The sequence below is a fragment of the Poeciliopsis prolifica genome, unplaced genomic scaffold (genome assembly GCF_027474105.1).
Source record: "Poeciliopsis prolifica strain line A6 unplaced genomic scaffold, Auburn_PproV2 SCAFFOLD097, whole genome shotgun sequence".
In the NCBI taxonomy this organism is placed as follows: domain Eukaryota; kingdom Metazoa; phylum Chordata; class Actinopteri; order Cyprinodontiformes; family Poeciliidae; genus Poeciliopsis; species Poeciliopsis prolifica.
The window spans coordinates 30,351-49,914 of record NW_026562472.1 but is presented as its reverse complement, the minus strand read 5'-3'; the positions used below and the strand labels follow the sequence as shown (position 1 = coordinate 49,914).

The following is a 19,564-nucleotide window of genomic DNA, read 5'->3' as shown; positions in this document are numbered from 1 at the left end:
GAGTCTGACTGATTCACAGGGGGAAGAAGGAGGAGAGATCTGGATGGAGGTCAGAGAGGTCAGGCCAATCCTGTCTCTAAACCAGCTTAAGCAGAGTTTACTTCTGTTCTGGATTTGGTAAAAACCCAGCAGATTTAGGAAACTTCATTCACCCGTTAGATGGAGAGCTGGTAGCACATAACAGCAAAAAGTTTCTCGCTAACATTACATTTCTGAACTCGTCTTCAGACATTTATTGAGCCATAAAACCATCTCCAATACTTCACACTACACATGTACATTTGACAAACTGATTGAACTAAATACCTTCAAGCGTTTACAGTCACAGGAAACACTTCTCTTTCTTCCTTACAGGAAGTTATGAAGTTAATGAATGTAAAAAGATAAATATCAACATGTGACGTCGTTTCTAATGGGAAGTGAACAGAATAAGAAGTGAACCAAACAGAAAACATTCATCCCAGCATCTTACATCTCCTCTCCATCCAGACCAGGTTTTACCACCAACACAGAGAGAAGCTCTCATTGGATCAACCTGCAGATGATCCAGAGCCAAACCGCCTGGCAGCCAGAGCCGCCGCACGCTTTCTGCTGAACATCATCACCACAAACCCGTCCGCTCCTCATAGACTCCTCATCTTCTCTCTACAGACCATTGAAACAAGACATTTCTATTCATTCTGCACTTCAGAGAACTTATCCAGGTTCTTTTACATTCTATCTCTATGCATCATTTGAAAAGTTGAGCAAACCTGCATGAATCAATATTCCTACAATATTCCATCCAGCTATAAATGTCATGTATTGTTCATCACTCAGACTTCATGCACCGTCTCTAATGTTTGCCACCAGTTGGCTGCAGGTTTCGCTGAGGTAGGTCCACGTTTCTCTCACGTTCTTATTTATTGCTGCTGCAGAGTCATAAAAAGCCCAAAACGTTTTCACAGAGCCGGGCCACTTTTTAAAAACAGAGTTTACATGAAGTGAAACCAAAACATCAAACCGTCTCTAATGTTCGTTTCACTTCCAACACATAAATCTGAGCTTCCTGTCTGTCTCTGAACTTTACGAGTTTCCCGTCTGGACAGACGTGTTCAAACTGCCCTCACAGACTCCGGCGCCTCCGCGTTACGTTTCCCTGGACTCTGGAATGTTCTGCTCCGTTCTCGGGTCCCAGGAGTCGCTCGGTTCTGTTCGGTGTGCCGACTGTGGAAACATTGGATCTGTTGACCGGGATCGACGCCGTTTGAGCGCCCCCGACTGACGTTTCCGGCTCACCTCTCTGGCCGACTCCAGCAGAGCGGCCGCCTGGGCCCGACCCGTCTGCTGGACCAGCTTGTACAGGGCGCCGTCTGGGTTCTGCAGCAGAGTGAAGGGTCGGTCCAACTCCTGGATGCTGCCACCGTCCAGAACCTTGAGATAAAAGTTCCTATTATTCTACATTCACTGCTATGTTTAGGTGAGTTTTACCCAGAATACCCTGCAACACAGTCCACTTCCTGCTTTTGGAGAAGGTTCTGGTCCTGTTGGATTTCACTCATCGTTTCTAACTGCACAATCATTCACTTCAACTAAACTCAACATCAGATCCGGATCCAAACCTGAACCGGATCACAGATTAGCACCTAACCAAGGAACCGGAGCCGGACTCAAGTGGAGCAAACGGGCCAGGTGTGTAGAAACAGGAAACAGAGAGAAATGGACCAATCAGAAGTCTCACCAGGATGCGGTCGCTGTCTATGACGGTGTTGAGGCGATGAGCGATGGTGACGACCGTACAGTCCCTGAACTTGTCCCGGATGGTTTTCTGGATCAGCTCATCGGTCCTGCAACAACAAACACCTTTTACCCTCTGACCTCAGCTGTGTCTCTCTGTGTCTCTCCATGTCTCTGTGTCTCTCTGTGTCTCTCCATGTCTCTGTGTCTCTCCGTGTCTCTCTCTGTGTCTCTCTGTGTCTCTCTGTCTCTCTCTGTCTCTCCGTGTCTCTGTGTCTCTCCGTCTCTCTGTGTCTCTCCATGTCTCTCTGTGTCTCTCCGTCTCTCTCTGTGTCTCTCCGTCTCTCTGTGTCTCTCTGTCTCTCTATGTCTCTGTGTCTCTCCGTGTCTCTCCATGTCTCTCTGTCTCTCTGTGTCTCTGTGTCTCTCCGTGTCTCTCTCTGTGTCTCTCCGTCTCTCTCCGTGTCTCTCCGTGTCTCACCGGGGGTCCACGTTGGCCGTGGCCTCGTCGATGATGAGGATGCGGTTCCTCCTCAGGACGGCTCTGGCCAGACACACCAGCTGTCTCTGACCCACGCTGAAGTTGGAGCCGGACTCGGCGAGAACCGTCTCCAGCTTTCCCGGCAGATCCTCAGCGACAGACTTCAGCTGGACCTGAGGGAGACGGGAACGTCGCCGACGGTCCGAATGTGACACGGATACTGCGTCTGTCAACACTCGCCTCCTGCAGAGCTTCCCACAGCTCCTCGTCAGAGTGCCGGCCGAACGGATCCAGGTTCTTCCTCAGCGTGTCGGTAAACAGCACCGGGTCCTTCGGATCGGAGGGAAAACAGAACCGTGAATGATGACTCTGATCCGGAGGCGCACTAATGTGCAGCACAAGGTCCACATTTACTGATTCATGTCTTTGATTTGAGACGGATCTGGTCCACACGGTGTCCACACGGTGAGACATGGACTGACGGGACGGAGCTCAGAACTACAATCAGAGGAACTCGGCCTGAAACGTCACACTCAGGTAGATCCAAGAGTTACGGATCCAACATTTAAAGTCCAGAGTATCTAGAAACCGTCTTACATCATCAGAGGAACCTAAACATGAAGTTCTGGATCCATTTTAAGAAATAGGATCCAGATTTATTGTATGATTAACAATACATGAGGATCAGAGACATTTCTGATCTCCATTTAAACCTGATGAAGCTTCAAGAGAAACTCAACGTCTGTCTGGTGAATATTTGGTTACAAGATGTTTCAAATACAGACATTTTCATAGAACTGCTGAAGTATATTTCTATAATATTGCAAAGAACTGAGCTGTACGTTGTGTTTTCCTCTCCCATTCAACATTCATATTGTCCACTTGTAGTAAAGAAACAACATCAAGACAAACATCTGGACTCGGTTCTACCGGTTACGTTTTAAAGGGCCTGAAGCTGCACTCAACATGTTTACTGGGCTGTAAATCTTTGACCGGCTGAACGCACGCTGTCCAACCGGTGTCCCGAGGAACCGGGTCCAAAGTCCCACACCCAGCTGCTCCCGCTCAACGAGGCGGCGCCGCGTCTCCGCTCACCTGAGGAATGATGGACATCTTCTGGCGCAGGTCGTGCAGGCCGAGGTCAGAGGTCAACACGCCGTCGATGTAGATTCTTCCCCCGGGTTCTGCCAGGCGGAACAGAGCCGAGATCAGAGAGCTTTTCCCGGCTCCCGTTCTTCCAACGATCCCCAACTGAAACCCAATGATTTGGGAAAAAAAATGCAGAGAGAACTGATGTCACTGATAGAAACACAACGTTAAAGTGTTGGATGTGTCACAATGACAACAACAAACCATCAACAATCACCTGATGTCAAACCTTTCTATGGTGACACATTTTTAGACCCTGTTTCTGACTTTAAAATAATTCACATCAATTCACTTCTGAGAAACAACAAAACCTTTTCGCCAGGTTTAATTGCGGCGCTGATGTCTTTGAGGACCGGCGGACCGTCTGCGCTGTAGGAGAAGCTGACCGAGTCAAAGGTCACGGCCCCTTTGCTGGGCCAATCGGGAGGAGGACGCCTCTCCGTTTCCCATGGTGCCTCGCTCTCCAGCTCCGTGTACTCCAACACTCGCTCCACCGAAGTCATCTGGAAATGTGAGAAACGTTTTGACGTGACTGTCGTAAAATAAACAACCGACGGGAAATCAAACCAGATCTGGTGTTTAGAAAGCAAAGCGAAACGGCCGCAGTGAAGGTCAGATTCACTAACATAGTGTTTATGCAGGTTTTCCACAAAAACTGTTACATAATCTTTCAATTATTAACATCAAGTTTGAAGCAAAAAAGCTAAACATGACCTGCACCGACACAGAGACCATAAACATGTGATCTTTTCAGGAAAGGCGTCACTCCTCCTCTTTAAAGATGAGAGGAAACTAAACAACATCCCATATTACAGTCTGATTGTGAAAAGGATGAAACCTGGATCCCAGGGTTTCCTTTACAAACAACAAACCACATGACCTACCATGTTCTCCACCTCTGCACTTTGTCTCACAGTCCACTGAAAGTTCCCCACCAGGGTCACAGCGTAGGTCAGAACCAGGCCCACCTGCCCGGCCAGACCTGCGAACCATCACAACCTTTCATTCTCCTTCAGTTGGGAAAAAACTCTTTCATTCTCAATGTCCTCCATGTTGGATTGGATCCCAAACAACATTCTGATGCATTTAGCATGAGATGCTAACACTGCCCAGCAGCAGCTCTCATGTTTTCAACATCAAAAACACAAACTGCTTCCGGTTTCCTCTCGTTGTTTATTAAATACAAACGTTTTCAGCAGCGCTTCCGCCGCGACGCCATCTTGGATTTTTTCCTTCACGAGAAAACGGAGCGTGTGCGATACGTCATCACGCAAATACGAAAGAAGGAAAGCAGCTGAAATGTCAACTGCAGTCATAGTAATAAGACTTCCATGTACTGAAAAGTACTGTCAAAATGTCTCCAATAGGAAGACACAGTATTTACTGACTAATTGATCAGTAAATCAATTAGTTGATGAATCCTTGATTGGAGATTTTGGTAATTTTAAGGAGAAAACAAACATTCATACAGGAAGAAATAACAGTTCTGGCTTATTTTTCACACTATTAGAATATAAAATAACTCTCACTGAAGTTCAATTAGCAACACTTCATTTAGATATGACTACAGTAAAAGTCTAATCTATTGAATCACATTTCTTTGAAATGACTTATTGAAGTAAATGTTACTAACTCTGGATTTGCTTCAGGTTTCTCACTAGAATTTGGAAGGAAAAACTTTCAGTTAAAGTGTTAAACAGAAGCTTAGCAGCAAAAGTCAGGAGGGAAGTTTGAACGATTCAAAGGAACTGAATCCCTTTGATTCGGGTGAGAACCGCTTTGCGATTCCCGTCCTGAACTCACCGTCTCTGAACAGGATGCAGCCAAACGCCGTGAAAGTGATGAAGATGGAACAAATGCTGTCGAGCCGCAAAGCGAACCATCTGGAGGTCATCAGGAAGAGAAACCAGGCCTCTGAAACGCAGAAACATCACAATAACATCTGATTCTCTGACGCGCAGCAGCGGCTTCACAGGAAACGCCGAGGACCTGAGTGAAGGTCCTGGTAGGAGTCAAAGGTTTTCCTCAGCCTCTCCTCGGCTCCCAACGCTCGGATCGTCCACAGACCCTGAAGAGACGACGACAGGTGGGAGAAGACGGGGCTGCGAGCTGCGGACGTTCGATTCGCAGAAAACACAACACGTTTAATCTTTCACCGTGTTGCATTGGGATTCGATTAGCTTCGCGGACGTACTTGTCGACTCGAGCCGCTTGACGTCCCGAGACGTGTGCAGGTAGTAGCGCCTCAGGTAGAGGAAGAAGAGGAGCAGAGGCACGACGGGACGAGGATGAGAGGGATGACGGAGGCGGCGACCGCCACCACGGCGACGTTCTGCAGGAACAGCTGGGGAGACGAGAGCGCTTTCAAAAACACAACGACTTCTCTACGTTTCACCTTGTAGCTTCGCAATCCTCACCGACTCACTGACATTTAAACCATTTTGCATCATTTGCTGTGATTCTGCAAAATATCCAATCGATAGGAAAGATTCAAAGATCTAGTAAACTCTATTAGTCTTTGAATTGATTTCTTTTTCTGGATTATTTAGACTGGGGTTTCAAATCAAATATCATGACTAACATTGAAAATACAACATTAATGAGAAGTGATTTTTTTCTACTATTCATTGAGTTTTCACCTGGTAAAAATCCACAAAGGTGATGGGCAGCATGGAGTCCATTTGGCCAATGTCCTTAGAAAACCTGTTGAGGATCCTCCCTAAAGCAACAGAAAACAAGACGTGACCTTTCACCCATGAAAACCAATCTGTCTGTCAAACGCCTCAAAGAACAAAAGTTGGAATCACCACACATTTTCTCCAGTTTTCATCCGATTACCATTTAAAAACAGTAAATTACCGTACAACATGTGAACGTGGAGTAACTTATACTGGCAAACATCTGCAGCGTTTGCAGCAGGAAGCCTCACCGATGGGGTTGATGTCAAAGAAGCCAACGTGAGAACGAAGGACGGCGTCAAACATGCTGTTGTGAAGATTCTGGGCCGATTTCACCAAACCGTGGAAGATGAGTAAACTCCGGACGAACCCAAACGCCACGGCGCCCGCCGTCAGACCTACAGCGAGGGGAGCGTGAGTCTGTCGCCGTGGTTACACGCGCAGACGGCGAGCCTCACCTGAGTAAACGCCCAGGTAGAAGCCCAGGTGGAACTCTGCGTCGGCGCGCGTGGCGTTGACGCCCTTTCTGACGGCGACGGCGGAGCTGTTGAAGACGGCGGCTCTCGCCCTGGAACGACGACGATTACAAAAAGAAAAAACACGAGGCGCTGCGGCGGAACATTACGGTAACGCTCACCAGTAAACCAGCCACCAGTCCTGCAGGATGTAGGCAACCTGGGGAAGAGCAACGACTTCAGCACAACTCACTTATTATTCCTGGCGCCTTTTCAGAACATCGTATAAATACGTAAAAATATTACATTTAATCATTTCGTTTCTTATTTAAACGAGCAAAGGATCAATCTGCAGCTATTGATTGTTTCCTGGATTGACTGATTACATGCACAAAGTGTCAATTATTATTAGGGCCACTGATAATCTTCAAGACTTCATTATAACAAACATTTAGACTTTTTGCTTAAACATTTGATAATTTCTATATTTGTTCCACTGAATTTTTTGCCTTATTATTCAATTTCACTCTTTTCCCTCATATTTTTGCATTTCTTCCCCATAACTTCTGATTTTTCTGACATTCTTCTCATGCTTCCGATTTGTTTCTGACATATTTGATGTCAGAAACAAAATCTGACAATATCATAATGTCAGAATTATGAGATTCTGAATCTCATAATTCTGAGGAAAAGTAAGATTTGATTTGATCCGAACTCTTCTCTGTAAAATAAAACTTCATACATTTATTTCATTTTATGGAGGTGAAGCTCAAACTACTTGAGTTGTGGGTCAAACATATTTAGACATGAACTTGGTTATTTCTATCTGCCCCTCCAGTTAATGATAAACCGATTACTAAATTGGTTGACAGTCATTAATTAATCGCCGTTAATTGTTTCAGTTCAACTCGTCTTGTTCACCAATTAACCTAAATTTGTCCCGTGACTCATTTACTCTCCAGGTTTCCTCCATGTTTTATGTCTAAGCTCCATCGTTACATTTTTCATCAATAGTTGAACAGGAATCGAGCTTAGCGTTACACAAACCTCGGCCGCGACGCTGATGACGACGATGAGCAGCAGAACCAGAGAGCTGCAGCCGGCGGTGAAGTACTTCAGGTAAACGTGTCCGTCCACGTTTCCTTCTGCTCGACTCTCCTCAGCGAGCGCCGGCGCCGCGTCCGCCTGAGCGCCGATCAATAAGTCGTGTTAACGCTGATTGATCACATGCATCAATCCGAACTGAGTGCAGAAGAACAAAGTGTGTGGTTTGGTAAATGGACCCACAGGCAGTTGGTCAGTGCAGCTGCTGTCGGCTGGCAGCAGGCTGCTGTGGGAACTGTGGGACAGGTTGGTCCACTGACTGTGCAGAGACAGTTGATCAGAGTCCTGGTCCTCGTCCTTCCTGAGCAGTGAAACCACGTCCAGGCCGGAGCGCTGCAGCTCCCCGTAGCTCCCCTGACCCATGATGTGACCCTGCATGCAAAGGAAGACGACACAAGCGAATCGTTTGAGAGTCCATGTTGTGCTTTCCGTCCGCAGATTTCACGCATTCCTCTGAAAGCAGAGGAATGCGCCACAGCGAAGGGAAACGCAAGAGTTCAAGAGAAACTCTGAAACACTTTTCAACTGCAAACAGCCACACAAAAAAAACTCCAATAACCAAACATTCAGTCTGTCACAGCTTTATGTTTCATAGGCTTTATGATTATTAATAAGTAGCTAATCTGAATCAATTACAGTTGGCTTTTGTATTTTGTGTCTAAAACAAAGACTTTCATATTTACTCTACATGCTGAGGTTGAGCAGGTCCATAACTGCTTCCCTGTTTTTTTCTCTACTTTTTGTCACACATGCATTTCCTATTTAGGCTGTTATGTTGAAAACCAAACAGCTGAAACCAATGCTAGTCCTCGTGAGCGAGCTGCTGCTGCTTGTCCTGTTGGAGGCGTTACGTCCCACTGAAACATCTCTACGGAAAACATTCACAGTTTCTCCATTCTTACCTCCCTGAGGACCAGAATCTTGTCTGCGGCCTTCAGATACTGCAGCTGGTGCGTCACCAGGACACGACATTTGTTCTGCAGCAGCCCGCAGATGCACCTGCCCGTCGACAGCCAACATGTTAACAACCGCTTAGAGTATGAATCGGCGGTTTCCTTCTGCCTGAAGAGGCGAAGGAGCGTGGCGGCCAGAAACAAACGCAGACGAGTCAGAATCCGGCCCTGCGGCGTTTTCTGTTACTCTGCTGCAACAAGTCAACTAAAAACAGCTACAACTGGCTTAGAAACCACCAAAATGCTTCTAATACAGAAACATTTAGGAGTGTCATCTACCATTCCTTTTGAGTTTCAATGATCTTACTCTCATTAAAACAATGATTCAGAACACAGGAAGTTTCCCTCACTGTTCAAAGAGATGCTTTCCAACTTCTGCGTCTACGGCACTTAAAGGGTCGTCCAGCAGGTAGACGTCTGCTTCCTCGTACACGGCCCTGAAACGACCGTTTTCATTTGGTTACTCGGACGTGTTAGTTTATATTTAGTCCAGATACATAGAAATATCTACAAAGATTTGATTTAAAGTATGGAGGAAATGTCCAGACTTCCTGGTAGGAAATGAGGGAATTTATGGTTTCTGTGAGAAACTGCATGAAAAATAAAACATGTCTTGTGTGATGTTGTTTCTTTTTCTTTCTGAAGCCTGATGATGTCATCGACTGTCTCCACACCTGGCCAGGTTAAGGCGAGCTTTCTGTCCTCCGCTCAGCGTGGCGCCTCTGTCCCCGATCAGAGTCAGATCTCCGTCAGGAAAAAGATCCAGATCCTAAACACAAGCCAGGTTTGATCTTTAGTTGTTGACTAAACTAAAGAGATTCAAAGGATAATAAAAACATTCTTAGATCCTTCACATCGTTGAGAAAACTAGTGGCTCTCGTGGAAACGTCTGAATCCGTCTGACCTTCTTCAGAGCGCAGGCGCGCAGGACTTTCTCGTACTTCTTGGGGTTCAGCTCTCTCCCAAACAGGATGTTGCTGCGGATGGTTCCGGGGCCCAGGGCTGCTGGGAGGCGTAGGCCAGCCGACCTTTGACCGTCAGCGCGCCCGAGTCGCGCGGCAGCTCTCCCAGGATGGCGCTCAGCAACGAAGACTGAGTGAGGAAGAAACAGTTTGGAAAAGTTTGTTTTAACTTTTAATCACTAAACAATCTCTAGTAAACGAGTCCGACTTTACCAATAGGTATTTATTGTAGATCCAAAACTTTAAATGGATTTGATCCAACATGCATTAGAGCCATAATAAGTTCACAAACTCAATAAGGCAGGCTGACATTTAGACATTAGGATTTCTGACATATTTCTGACGTATTTTTGACATTTTTAACGTTTTCTTTTGCTGTAAATCGGCTCCTTCTTCTCTCTACAAAGGCCTTAATGCACCGCAGTAACTTTTGCACGTTTATTCAAACAAATCCATCCAGTTTCCTGTTTCTTTATTCCACTGAATAAATGTATTTTCTTTAACAATAACAGGATTTGGGTGAGTTCTGCTAAATTTAGCAAATTTTAACAAAGAATAAAAGCTGATTTTTGTTGCAACAAAATTGACTTTTCACAAACTTTTTTCTTTTATTGAAGTTTAGTTACAGGAAGACAAACACTTTGGTCAGAAAATTAAAACTCTCCATCAGTCAAATTAGTATCGGTTTTTAAAAACAAAACCAGCCCAATCTCCTGACCTCTGACCTCCGTTACTGACCTTTCCGGCCCCTATGGGTCCGATTACAGCTACAAGTTGATGCGGTTTCACTGACAGAGAGATGTTCTGCAGAGACGGGGAGTCCAAAGTCTGGAAACAGCAACAAGAACAGATGAAATTCTTCTTCTACAAGCAGAAAATCCCTGTGAATGAATGAATCCCAACCGTGTCCCAGTAGCAGCTCAGCTTCTCCATCGCCACTGAGCTTTCCTCCATTTCCTGCTGCTGCAGCTCAGACGTTCTTCTCTCCACTTCTTGTAACGTGAGGAAATTCTGGCAGGAAGTTAATAAAGAGAAGATTTTCAGCAATAACAAAACACAGGTGAGATTTTGTCCTCCAGTCTTTTATTTCCTGTTTCTTCAGATCTGAAAATCCCCACAAAACCAGAAACTGTTTTTGTTTTTGTTATCTAGTTTTCTGTCACAATAATAAATTGTACTGGACCATAAACTGTCCCAGAAGTTATTGCAATAAACAATAATATTGTTGTTTTCAGACAATTTCCAAGTCATATATTAAAAAACTGACTTTTCACAGTTTTTTAATATAATGTATATATATATACATTACATGTACATTATATGTATATAATGTTTAATATAATGTTTAAAGAATAGAAGAGTTTTTAAATCTGCAAAATAAAGAAACAAGAAAGACATTAGAATGATTTATAAAGTCTCTGTAAACATAAATGTCCTTAATAAAACATGTAAAACACCAAACTGAAAACTTTTCATCCAGTTTTAGGTAGAAAAACATAAAAAGGATGAACGTTGCAAATGGAAATGACTCATTTATTGAGAAAGTTTTGACCTAAAGGAGAAAACAATTCTTTGCTTTTTACACCTAAAAAACATTTCTTGCAGTTTCCAAACTTTAGTGGAAAGATGTTTTCCACTAAAATGCCTCATTTCTTTGTGCAGAAATATGACACTAATCTCACGTTCCACTAAACCAATCATGTGACTGCAGAGGCCAACCAGGTCCAGTCGGGTCATCGGCAGGTCAAAGCTTTGTGACAGGATTTATGTAGGACACCAGCAGCATTTCAACTCGGCTGTTGGGTTTTAACAAAGCTGTGTTGTTGTAAAATATGAGCACCAGCCTGAACCGTTCGTACCAATCAAGATGGATCCCTGCTGACTTTGACTGGACCTTATCTGGAGCCGAATGTCGAGTCTTGAACGTTACCTTAATCCTATGAACGCTGACGATGGTCTCTGACATCTTTTCGATGGCGAGAGGGAAGAAGAGCGTGACGGTGAGCTTGATGGTGCCGTAGAGCGACACGGTGACAAACACGCTGCTGGCGGTGATGGCGTTCCCCAGCAGAGCGTAGGCGGCAAACGTCACGAAAACCGTGATCTTGCTACTGGCGAAGAAGGAAGCCATGTTGAGACCTCGAAGGTAGGAGCTCTTCAAAACCTGGCAGATTTCTTTCCTGGAAATATAGGAGACGACGCCGGGAGTGATAAATACCAGGAGTTTAAGTCAAATGAACTAAATAAATAAGAGTCCAGTGTCATTTTGCATGCTTCAGTTTTCTGCTTCCCCTCAGGCTGTTTGTTAGAAATAAGATCAGAATCAAATTCTGTACATTTCTAAGATAAATCTGCTTTATTGCACAGATGCAAGGACACATTTATTCTCCTTCCCTGGAGCTTTAAACACAAGCAGGCCTCTAATCTACAACAGATGACAGCAGAGAGCGCTTCTGCTGACTGACAGCAACAACACAGATTAGCGTTTATGACTTTATTACCACGGTTGGTCGTCAATGTAGTCTGAAAAAACATCTAGAAACTGATTATTTTTTCTCATTTAGCAAGAACAAAGTCTCTAAAGTTTTCTGACAAAACTTCTTGTTAAAATTTGAAAAAGAATCACTTCAGAAAGATATAATATCCTAATGAATGAAGCTACATTCATTTATTCTGATCTTCCTAAAACAATTGGCCTACATCGCAAAAAGTGATTTAGGATATAAATAAAAATACATTTTTTTGATCTGAAATTGTTGAATCTTTCATTTCAGATATTTAACTCTCACCATTGATTACCTGATGCAGCTGAGATTATGGTGCAGCTGCACCTTAAAATACATTTTACACCACATTAAAAGCTTTTTTGTCTTTAAACTCCAGTATAAATATTAATTTATTTACATCTTTCTGCACTAAAACATCATATCATCACACTAAAGCTCATATTGTTTGACTATAATCACATTTATTTAATTTGTTTTATTAGAAAGTCTACATACAAACATTTCTAATCAACGTTTACGTGTGTAGAGGTGAAAGGATGACGTCGTTTTTCAACTCCACACTGAAAACAGTGACAGTAACTCGTTCAACGTGGAACAAAAAGTTGATTTTTACCGTCGGACTTCAGTGACGAGAGCGGAAAGCGGTTTCTCCCAGGCGTACATCTTGATGATCCTGATGCCAGAAACCACTTCGTTCATGATGCGGATCCGGCTGTCGGTCAGGATGGCCGTTCTGCTCCTGCAGAGACACCGAAGAATACAAATGTTTCTCTTTGACGTGTGACACAATTCAACTTCTCCACTCAGGTTGAGTCCCAACATGTGTTATTATGACTCACAACCAATTAAACATCAAAACAAACCAGTTTCACAACATTTGATAAGGATTAACATCAAAAGCCGGGATTTAGCACGGCATAACAAAAAAATGCAGAGAAAGAAAAACATTAGAACAATTCACTTGTTCAATATTTGTAATTCTTATAATTATTCCTATTTGCAGTTGTTTTTTTTTTATTTACAGAAATACAAGAACATTTCTTAACACCCAACAAGAACATAACACTGTGGTTCTTTCCTTTAAACTGTCCAATAAACATTTTTAGAGTTGATATTTCTAGAATCCGTTACTTCCTGTTTTTGGTCAGAACTGACAATGAAAACGTCTGTCAGCGTTTTAAAGCTGATCTTGATTTTACAAACATCACATTTTAGCTTTAAAATGTGTGCGGCAAACGTTTGCAAAAACCCCAACAACACGTAAAAAGGTTTTCAGTCGTAAGGAGGTTGAATAATTTAGTGAATTGACTGTAAATCAAAGTTATTAATGAGTTAAAACCAAAACATTTTGATTAACTTAAACACAAGCGGTCAGCAATTTACTGGCCGTTCGAACTGATGTGAAATTTGGTCACAGTTCAAATCTGCACTTAAAAATGAAACTGACTGAATTCTGCAAACAAAACGTCACAAAGAACTGAAAGTCAATTAAAACCCAACACTTTTAAAATCACATCTTATCAGGAGTTTCTGTTTCTCACCTGAAGACGCCAAACAGTTTTCCGAACCACGTCTGAACCGGCATCATGAGGGCGATGGCCGCCACGCCGGCCAGACAGGAAGGGCCGATTTCACGCCACAGGAAAACGACGATGACCAGCGCCTGGAGCGGCCCGACCCACAGGTAGTGCAGGTTCAGTATGATCTGCAGAGTCGACCGACACCAGTGAGCCAAACCAGAATTCACACTGGACCGCTTAGCTTAGCGTTTGCTGACCTCGTCAAAGCGGTTCACGTCGTTGGAGAGAAGGTTGACGATTTGACCGGTGGTCGTTCGTCCCATCGACTCGCTGCTGAGACGCAGAGCCTGGCGAGAGACGTTTTACATTTAATCCTCTGTCTCTGCTGCAGATTCTCCCGACGTTTCACTGACCTTCTGGTAGATCATGTGACACATGGCCACTCGAATCCTCATGCCAATTCGGAGGACCTGATAGTAGTAGAGATGTTGGAGGATCGTCAGAGCGAAGGTGGAGACGGACATGGCAGCGGCAAAGCCGTACGCCCAGTGGAGACCAGCGGCGTCGCCTGGGTTATACTCCTCAAAATACTCGATTATTTTCCCCAGAAGAAGAGGCTGGACGACCTTGATGGCTTCCTACGAGACACAGAGAGAAACTGTTGGAAGCTACAAAGGTAAAACGTTTCAATATCAAAACACATAGTTTATGATAACAATCCAATTTCTTTACATAAAACCCTATTTAACACAAAATACATCGGATTTATTTGTTTTAAAAGTAACTACAGCACCTGCTGAACCCACCACAATCACAGCTGTTCCTGTTTCTGTTCCTTGTAAGTTTTAAAAAGTCCAGCTTGTTATTTTATTAAAGTAATCGACTAAATATGAAACAGTTAGAAGCCATTTTGAGCTGAATCTTGCTCTCTAAAGTATCACCATCAGAGCGGCATTTCAAAGCTGTTCTCTGTATTTACTCAGCTTATCTTAGTCTGACCATAAAGTTGGTTTTATAATCCTAAACATGCAACAGTGATAATCTGTTTTTAACGCTTTGAACCCAACAATACATGAGAATTTAATTTAGCCACTTGATCCAAACAAAATAAATAAATGGACCTGATTCTGATTACACATTTACATGCAGAAGTGATTTAATTATTAACGAGATATAAATGCTTTGCAGAACATACCAGTGAGAATACATACAGGCCGGCCAGAGCGTAAGGTTTCCCGTAAGCCTTGATCAGAACTCGGCTCAGTTTTGGATCCCGGAGCTCTTTTCTCGCTTTCCTGACTTCTCGGGTCCAAATCCTAGTAAAAACAAAAATGGATCGATATTTTATTTAAACAAATACGTCTCCAATAAATGCATGTTCATATAGGAGGCTACAGTGAATACATGTGACTTTATTTGAGGTTATAGAAGAAAGAAATATTCTTTATTGTCTCACAAACAGGAAATTCAGGAAAACATTATTTTTTTCCTTTTTCATCTTTCTGATTGGCTGTCAGTTAAATTTACTCACCTGTTTTGATAGTTAAAGAAAATCAGTGAAGCTGCACACTCTGAATGACTACATCTCTACTTCATCATTCACACAAACTAAACAGCTTAAATATCATCTAATCATCTTTATCATGTGAACCACTTTCAACTCCCTTGTTGCTAAACAAATGTGCTAAAAAAATAAACTGAGATTCACCTCAAATGGCCTTAAGAACAAACAAACTCCAAAGCAGCAAGTATTAGGAGATGATATTTGATAGAGTAGCTCCATCACCACCTCATGCTAAATAAGTTCATTACTCGCAGCTTGTCATTTCTATGCTGATATCGTCCCTGGTGTCAAACACTGGATCTACAAGAAAAACGAGAGCTCACTCTCAATCACTGGCTGTCAAAATGTACATTAAAATGGAAATGTTGGAATTTAACAGACTAATAACTGCCAAGACTCATTGACCCATTTTTCCAAAGACGATACTCCAAACGTCTTGTGGCTGAACTTGTCTCTTCTCTTGGAAACAAATAATTCTGGTTTTCCTTCTTCAAAGTATTCAGTTCACGTCAAATGAAGCTTGAAATGTTTGATGTGACATTACTTGTACGGTGCTTGGAGGTTTGCCTGAGCAGTGCAGATTCTCACCTTCGGGTGAACCTGTGGCGTCTGCCACTCCTGGCAACACTGACTTTTTTTAATTAGTGCAATAAGCAATGGAGCTAATCTTTAGCTCGACTTGCAGTCCAAAGTCTGACAGAACGACAAGCACTAGAAATCCAGCTCACCGTCGATCCCAACGTGGAGCCCAAATGTTTTTGTTGGAGGTACGACTCTTGACCAGAGCCAGGCAAGAAAACTAGCCAAAGATGTTGGTGTGCTAATTTCACAGCTCACAGAATTATTAAACCCTTTTGAACTTTCACATTTCCTCCAGAAAAATGAATAAACTTCACTGCATTTTATTAGCATTTGAGACAAATCAGCGCAAAAACGATTCTGATTCAACAGGAAAAGAGAAAAAGTTTGTTGAAATATCCTCCAAATATCTTGAAACATAAAGCTGGACGCGATAGATACGTGATCGGTATCAATAGATAATTGGTGACGGTCACAGCGCTAAGCTAGGTTGACTCGCTGCCTCTTTGGTTACCTAGCAACCCATTAATTCTTTGGTTACCTAGCAACAACCAGTGAAGTAACTTGCGCAGCAGCAGTTTAAGGTTTTGCTTCTGAACCTAATAATTCATTTCAGATGTTTAAAACAAAAAACCAATCCATAATAACTATTGATCGACTCTTAATCGACTATTTGTTCTCTCTTTAGCTTCTCAAATCAAGGATTTAACAACTCTGCTTGTAGCTCAAAGCTTCAGCTAATGTTTCAGAAGCTAATCCTACTTAAACTTCTTGTTATCTTTCTCGCTGACCCGTCTGCCGTGACGCCATTTGTTCTCTCAAAAAATAATTAATGTGTTACCAGAGCAGCTCAGCTGAAACACAGGGGGATTAAAATAGACCCTGACATGCTACTACTCAGCTATTCTGCTTATTCCTCATATTTAGGCCAAATGGAGACATTTCAATAAGCAACAATACCACTGCTGTACTTTAAACTGATAGAATAAACTGCTTGTGTCACATGATGGATAAATGATTCATCTCACAGGGCATGACAACAGTAGAGTTTAACAGATTCCTATTATAGGAATAGTGCTTCAGGAAGCATGACCTTTGAAAAGCAGCACAGAGATCAGATCTTTACGCAAGCATCCGACTCATCTCTTCTCCTGAATAAGAAAACCCGAAAACTGACTGGAAATGAGAGCTTTGACTTCCTGCGACGAAAAAACATTTCCATGGACATGTATGGCGCAATCGAAGCTTCATTAGTGTGTTGGTAAGTTACATTTCATTCAATGGAGATAACAGATAGGATTAAACACATGTTCACTTCTTCCTCCTCCTTCTGAAACAGAAAAGTAAGCTACGCATGTTTGCTTGTTTTTAAAAACTACTTTGAATTACATAAAAAAATAACGCACTGCAAGCTATAAATAGCAATTATAATTTACCTGAACTGCAAATAATAAAACATTTCAAACAACAGATTTCTGCCAAGATCAACTTTCAGAGCCTCAGAGTTTGAAGAGTGAAACTAATCCAGATTAAACCTGACTGGATCTTCCAGATGAGGTGGAAACTCTGCTTCCATTTTGGACCCACCCAAAACTGTCCAGACGTTCAGAACCGACTCAGTCGCTTGTATTCATGAGTGAAGGAACCGGGTGTGTGTACCTCTGCAGATCTTCTCCCAGGTTTTCGGAGCGATCCTCTGGCAGAACGCCGTACATGTCGTTCTCGTCGAGTCGCTGCTTGTGACCGCGGTGCATCAGCGGCGTCAACCAACTGAACCAGAACCACAAAGAGTCCAAATCAACCCAAACCACCAAACCATCTGCAACCAACCGATTCTTATATTCCTCTGCATTCGGCACATCTTTCTTTTAATCTCGTAAGTTTGTGTTCTACAGTATTAGAAATACACTAAAAAGGCAAATAAACAAACTAATTCCTCATTTTCAATAACAAATAAACCGTTTTATTGCCTAAAATGCCATAAAAACTTGAACTTTTTACTCCAGTTAACAATAAATTACTGAATTAGTTGATATTCCAATAATCTACAAACATGGAGATGCAGCATTCAGCTTCTACGTACCACTAATGTGGAACAAAGAAAACTGTAAAACTGCTGAAACACTGACTTCCTTCGACTCAAGGCCTGTTTAGAGCTGCGTTTGATTGAGAATAAATGGAATACTAACCAACATATTTGAGATTTACTGTGGTTTTTAATTATCTTATTTCACAAAATGTTACGTTTTGTTATCGTTTCTCACAATTGCTGACTGTGAGATGTTTTTATTTGAATGTTTTTATGATGTAAAGCACTTTGAAATGTAATCTGATCCTTTCAGATGCAGCTTTTATGAGTTTAGAAACCAGAAACTTTTAACAAATATTATCTGACAATTTTTCAGAGAAACGAAGCAAAAAAAAAAAATCTAAACAAAGTTAAATAGTAACTGTGGGAGCAGGAGAGTAAAATGAAACACAAAAGTAGAAAATATAAAAGTTTGTAAAAATTCCTCTTTAGAAAAGTAGCAAAAATGTTTAAGGTAAATCAAGTTATTTATGACTTTTTTCTTTTACAATCAAATCTCAGATCGTCTGAGTCTCATATTACAATTTACCAAAATATGCTGAGAAACAAATGGGAAAAAAATGGAAACAAGTTGAGTCATTTTTAAACGGATCCAATTCGGTTCAATCAATAGATTCAAAGTGCTTAATAAGCAATAATCTTCTAAATTTGCCTCTGCGTGTTTGACGGATCCTCCAGCAGCTGTCAGTCCTACAGGCTTGTTTTTAGGCAGAACCAAAACCGGTCCACGCAGCGACGCGTCCTACCAGAGGAACAGCCTGGAGATCAGGCTGGCGGCGGCCAGCGGGTTCCTCCTGCCTCCGTCCTCCTGGGTCTCCATGCTCCGACTGGCATCGGCTCGGCTGCAGTCCGAACCTGGGGCGAACCGCTGACAGGACGCGCAGGCGGAGACTCAGCAGCCTATAGGCTGCGGCTGCGGCTGCGCAGGCATTTGCTGCGCAAATTGCGCAGGAAAAACTGGAAAGGGAAAGTCAGGTTGTTTACCTCGGATAATTAACGTCACTGTCGCTCGTTTCTTCGTGTTTACATATTTCTTATCATGTGACCCGAGTCCAGCCAATGACAGCTGTCGTGACAATCACATGAAAAAAGCTTCACCGTTTTTAAAACGAGACTTCAGGCTGAAACAGGAAGACCTGACACGAGACGCATCCAAATGACAAAATAACCATGTAAAAGGATTTGGCAGAATTTCTACTCACTATTGATTGATAGTGCATCGATCAAAGCTTCTTTTAGCAAATGTGATAACCAGAAGCATCTAAACAACATTAGATATTCAGTTACTACACAATAAGAACCACAAGCAGTCAGATGTTGGCCATTCTGACATTTGAAAAAGTCAATAGAGAAAATAATTTAAAAAATGCTGTTTGTCTCTCTTTCCTTTTGATGACAGTATCTAACAGACGAGCTACAAATCCGGTCCTTCAACACTTTTAACTTTCTTCTTATTTTACAGTAAAATCATTTAACAGACATGTTTACACTGTGAGGTTGATGTAATTACTACAATTATTAACTTTAGGACCCAAAAGGCTCTTGTAATAAAACATATTGTAGCTAATTTATAGCACATGATCTGCATGTGCAGATTAGATTATCTACAGAAAACCAGCTGACCAAACATGCTGGAGCACCACTGGGGTTGCTAGGTAACAAGGAGTGCCTAAAAACCTTTTTTTAGTGCTTCATCACTACGATGCGCTTCATTAAGAGCCACATGGATACATAAACGCTTTATTATTACTTTTTACCTCTAACATGTTAAAATCCTGGATCCTTTTCTGTTTTAGGACTTGGGAAC

The 19,564-nt window shown here is 42.5% G+C and overlaps 1 protein-coding gene across 1 annotated transcript; it reads right to left on the bottom strand.

The window, feature by feature from the left end:
* Positions 1-618: 618 nt before the first annotated feature.
* Positions 619-18,739, bottom strand: LOC129353789 (ATP-binding cassette sub-family C member 4-like). The gene is given in 33 exon segments (XM_055023231.1): positions 619-1,206; positions 1,279-1,413; positions 1,721-1,826; positions 2,198-2,370; positions 2,438-2,527; positions 3,293-3,448; positions 3,658-3,849; positions 4,231-4,328; positions 5,150-5,260; positions 5,336-5,455; positions 5,541-5,630; positions 5,633-5,690; positions 5,986-6,065; positions 6,276-6,422; positions 6,483-6,592; positions 6,662-6,699; positions 7,527-7,664; positions 7,767-7,955; positions 8,486-8,582; positions 8,887-8,973; positions 9,211-9,305; positions 9,441-9,532; positions 9,535-9,628; positions 10,237-10,326; positions 10,402-10,509; positions 11,429-11,678; positions 12,619-12,744; positions 13,547-13,710; positions 13,783-13,872; positions 13,939-14,163; positions 14,721-14,841; positions 17,328-17,438; positions 18,504-18,739. Coding segments are annotated over 33 exon segments (3,933 nt in total). The 5' UTR covers positions 18,578-18,739; the 3' UTR covers positions 619-1,128.
* Between the last annotated feature and the right edge of the window lie 825 nt (positions 18,740-19,564).